Source organism: Lepidochelys kempii, chromosome 1 (genome assembly GCF_965140265.1).
Source record: "Lepidochelys kempii isolate rLepKem1 chromosome 1, rLepKem1.hap2, whole genome shotgun sequence".
Classification (NCBI taxonomy): Eukaryota; Metazoa; Chordata; order Testudines; family Cheloniidae; genus Lepidochelys; species Lepidochelys kempii.
In genome coordinates, this window is record NC_133256.1 from 2148219 (window position 1) to 2151704 (window position 3486).

Here is a 3486-nt window from a genome sequence, read left to right on the forward strand (position 1 = left end):
TCTTTCCCCACAAAATCCTCCCAACCCTTGCACCCTACTTCCTGGGGAAGGCTTGATAAAAATCCTCACCAATCTGCATAGGTGACCACAGACCAAACCCTTGGATCTTAAGAACAACGAAAAAGCATTCAGTTTCTTAAAAGAAGAATTTTAATAATAGAAAAAGTAAAAAGAATCACCTTTGTAAAATCAGGATAATAAATACCTTACAGGGTAATTAGATTCAAAACATAGAGAATCCCTCTAGGCAAAACCTTAAGTTACAAAAAGACACAAAAAGAGGAATATCCATTCCATTCAGCACAGCTTATTTTCTCAGCCATTTAAAGAAATCATAATCTAACACATATCTAGCTAGATTACTTAATAAGTTCTAGGACTCCATTCCTGTTCTGTCCCCGGCAAAAGCATCACATAGACAGAGAGAGAGGCTTTGTTTCTCCTTCCCTCCAGCTTTTGAAAGTATCTTGTCTCCTCATTGGTCATTTTGGTCAGGTGCTAGTGAGGTTATCCTAGCTTCTTAACCTTTTACAGGTGAAAGGGTTTTTCCTCTGGCCAGAAGGGATTTTAAAGGTGTTTACCTTCCCTATATATTTATGACAGCAGTGCTTGGTGATGGAGTGATAAGACATTCAGTGTGGGGAACTTCTTAGACTATGAACTTCCACAATCCTGAGCTCAGCCAAACTGAGGCAGAGTGCTCTTGATTAATGAGGAGATCTCCTTCTCCTCTCTTGTCAGACATGATTAAAGTCAATGGCTCCTGGTGATCACATTCTGCAGATGTATTTGACCACTTTGTCACGAAGCTCTTTGGTTTTGACCCCATAAATAATAGGGTTGAGCATGGGGGGAATGATGAAATAGAGGTTGGCCAAGATGATGTGAACATGGGGAGCGATACCCTGACTGAACTCATATGTCAGGCTAGAGAAGAGCAAGGGAGTATAAGATGTCAGCATCACACAGATGTGGCCTGTGCAGGTATTGAGGGCTTTCTGGTGGGCTTCCTTATGGGAGATTCTGAGGACTGCCTTAATGATCAGACCATAGGACAGGGCAATGAGTGTCAGGTCTAACCCCATGATTACAAACAATATCACCAAGCAGTACGTCCTGTTGACTGTGATGTCCCCACACGACATCTTCGCCACAGCTATGTGGTCACAGTGTGTGTGGGGGATAATGTGGTTGGCACAGAATGGCTGCCTGCTCAGGAGAAGGGGCGCAGGTAGAACGAAGACAACAGCTCTTATCAAACCCACTAGCCCTAGCTTAGCTATTCGTGCATTGGTGAGGATGGTGGCGTATCTCAGAGGGTTACATATGGCAACGTAGCGATCGAAGGCCATTGTCACGAGGATGGCTGAGTGCATAACAGAAACGGCATGAAGGAAGAACATCTGGGTGAGGCAGCCACCCACAGTAATGCCTTTCAAATTGAACCAAAATATACACAGGGCTTTCGGCATGACAGAGGTAGATGTGCCAATGTCTGTGAGTGCCAGCATGCAGATCAGCAGGTACATCGGCTTGTGGAGGGTCTGCTCTTTCCCTACAACATACAGAACAGTGAAATTTCCCAACAGGCTGATAATGTAGAACATAGACAAAGGGATGGAAATCAGGACATGGGCAGCTTCCAGGCCAGGGATGCCCATTAGGATGAATGTTGAAGGGTCAGAGGGAGTAAGGTTGAAAGCTGCCATGAGATGGTCAATGCGTCTATCAGGCTCAGAAATGTTCAAGTTGTCTGCGAAGGGAGGGAAGCACAGCAATGGGGATTACACATATTGTAACAAATAGTACAGTAAATATTTCATAATTATTAACAATCTGGGAAGGGGAGGTGAGCAGTAAATTGGCAACATTTACAGATGGCACCACATTATTTAGGTCAGAGTCAAAACCAGAGAAGTCCTCAGAGGGAGCTAACCAAGTCAGATGAACTTTGATGTCAGTAACTGCAATATGTGTGCCCATTGTAGAGAAAAACTTGAACTGCTCAAATGTAATACAAGGTTCTAATTTAACTGTAGGAACTCAGGAGAGGGATCTGGACATCACAGTACACTGCTCTGTGAAACTTTGTTCACAGTGCAAGTATGGACAGAAACTAAGGAAAATGTTGAAATCCAGGAGAAGTGTGATGGGGAATCCTACAGTAAATACAATGCCATGGGATCAGTCAGTCAATGTTTCACCCTCCTCTAGGATCCTCTGTGTAATACTGAGCACCCTTCTCACACAAGGTATTGCAGAACTAGAGAGGTTCAGGCAAGGACAAGGAGAATGATCAAGGATCCAGGGAAACTCTCATTCGAAGAGAGGTTTAAAAGACTGGGATTGTTACCTTACAAAGGAGATGAATAGGAGGGGATAGGAGAAAAGTCTATAAAATACTGACTGGTCGAGAGTTGATGGACAATGTGTTGTCCCTGTCCCATAACACACAATCAAGAGGACATTCAATTATACTGAAAACTGGAAAATTCAAAACTTGATAAAAAAGAGTGCTTTCATCACTCAATGCTTAATTAGACTGAATTAAGCATTGAGTGATGACAGCAGAGGAGTCTGGCCCAGGTTTCAAGGGTGAAACCTGTGTATTATGAACTGCAATATCCAGTGGGATGAGAAAAAATGCTTAATCTAGATATTCCCCAGTCTAATAGGGTTGAGGGTTTAGACTCTATGCTTATATTTTATTTTATTTTGGTAACTAACTCTGGCTTTTTGCCTATCACTTAATATCACTTAAAATCTATCATTTGTAGTCAACAAACTTGTTTTACAGTTTATCTTTACCAGTGAGTTTTCCTGAAGTGTGTGGTGAGCCTGCTCAGGTTTACAGAGGCTGGTGTATATCCACTTTCCATTGATGAAGTGCTGAACCAATTAACAAATCTGCATTGCTTGTCTTGCGCATGCAAGACGGTATATTCCTGGGGTACAGTGTGGGAGCTGGAGGGGTGTTGCGGTTCAAATACAAGACAGCACAAAGCTTTAAGCAAGCAAACAGGCTGGTCTGCCAACAGACTGGTCATGTCAGCTTTCCACCCTCTCCTTTATTCTTTCTCTTCCCCCGCCCATTACATTCTCCAACAGATAAAAGGAATACACTGGCTTTGTTTAACATTCTTATTTACCAATTTCTATCTACCGCATTCCTTGCTCTTGGGCCTTGAGCCCAGTCCTGGGAGGCTTCCCGCGGTTCATGTCATCTGGGCGAGATTCCAAGGTTCATGACCTTGAGAGGAGCTGTGTGTGCACTGCTCCTCCACAACACTCCGGGTGTGCCCTGAATGTTGCCAAGTGCATGAACCTTGTATGAATCCTACAGAGGGGTTTGGCTCTGGTGCCTTTCTCTGTGTGATTCATGAGTGGCTCTGGGAGCAATCATGCAATGTAGCTGGGTGTGGGGTCCACATCCGGTTTGCTGAGTGATCACAGTGCCTGTAGGGGTTGCTGCTTGTCATTAGCAAA

At 43.7% G+C, this 3486-nt stretch overlaps 1 protein-coding gene across 1 annotated transcript; it reads right to left on the reverse strand.

Moving 5' to 3' along the window:
- Nucleotides 1-770: 770 nt before the first annotated feature.
- On the reverse strand, nt 771-1742 carry LOC140915124 (olfactory receptor 52P1-like). Its single transcript, XM_073354707.1, has one exon. The coding sequence runs from the start codon at nt 1707-1709 to the stop codon at nt 771-773; it is 939 nt and encodes a 312-aa protein (XP_073210808.1). The 5' UTR covers nt 1710-1742.
- Between the last annotated feature and the right edge of the window lie 1744 nt (nt 1743-3486).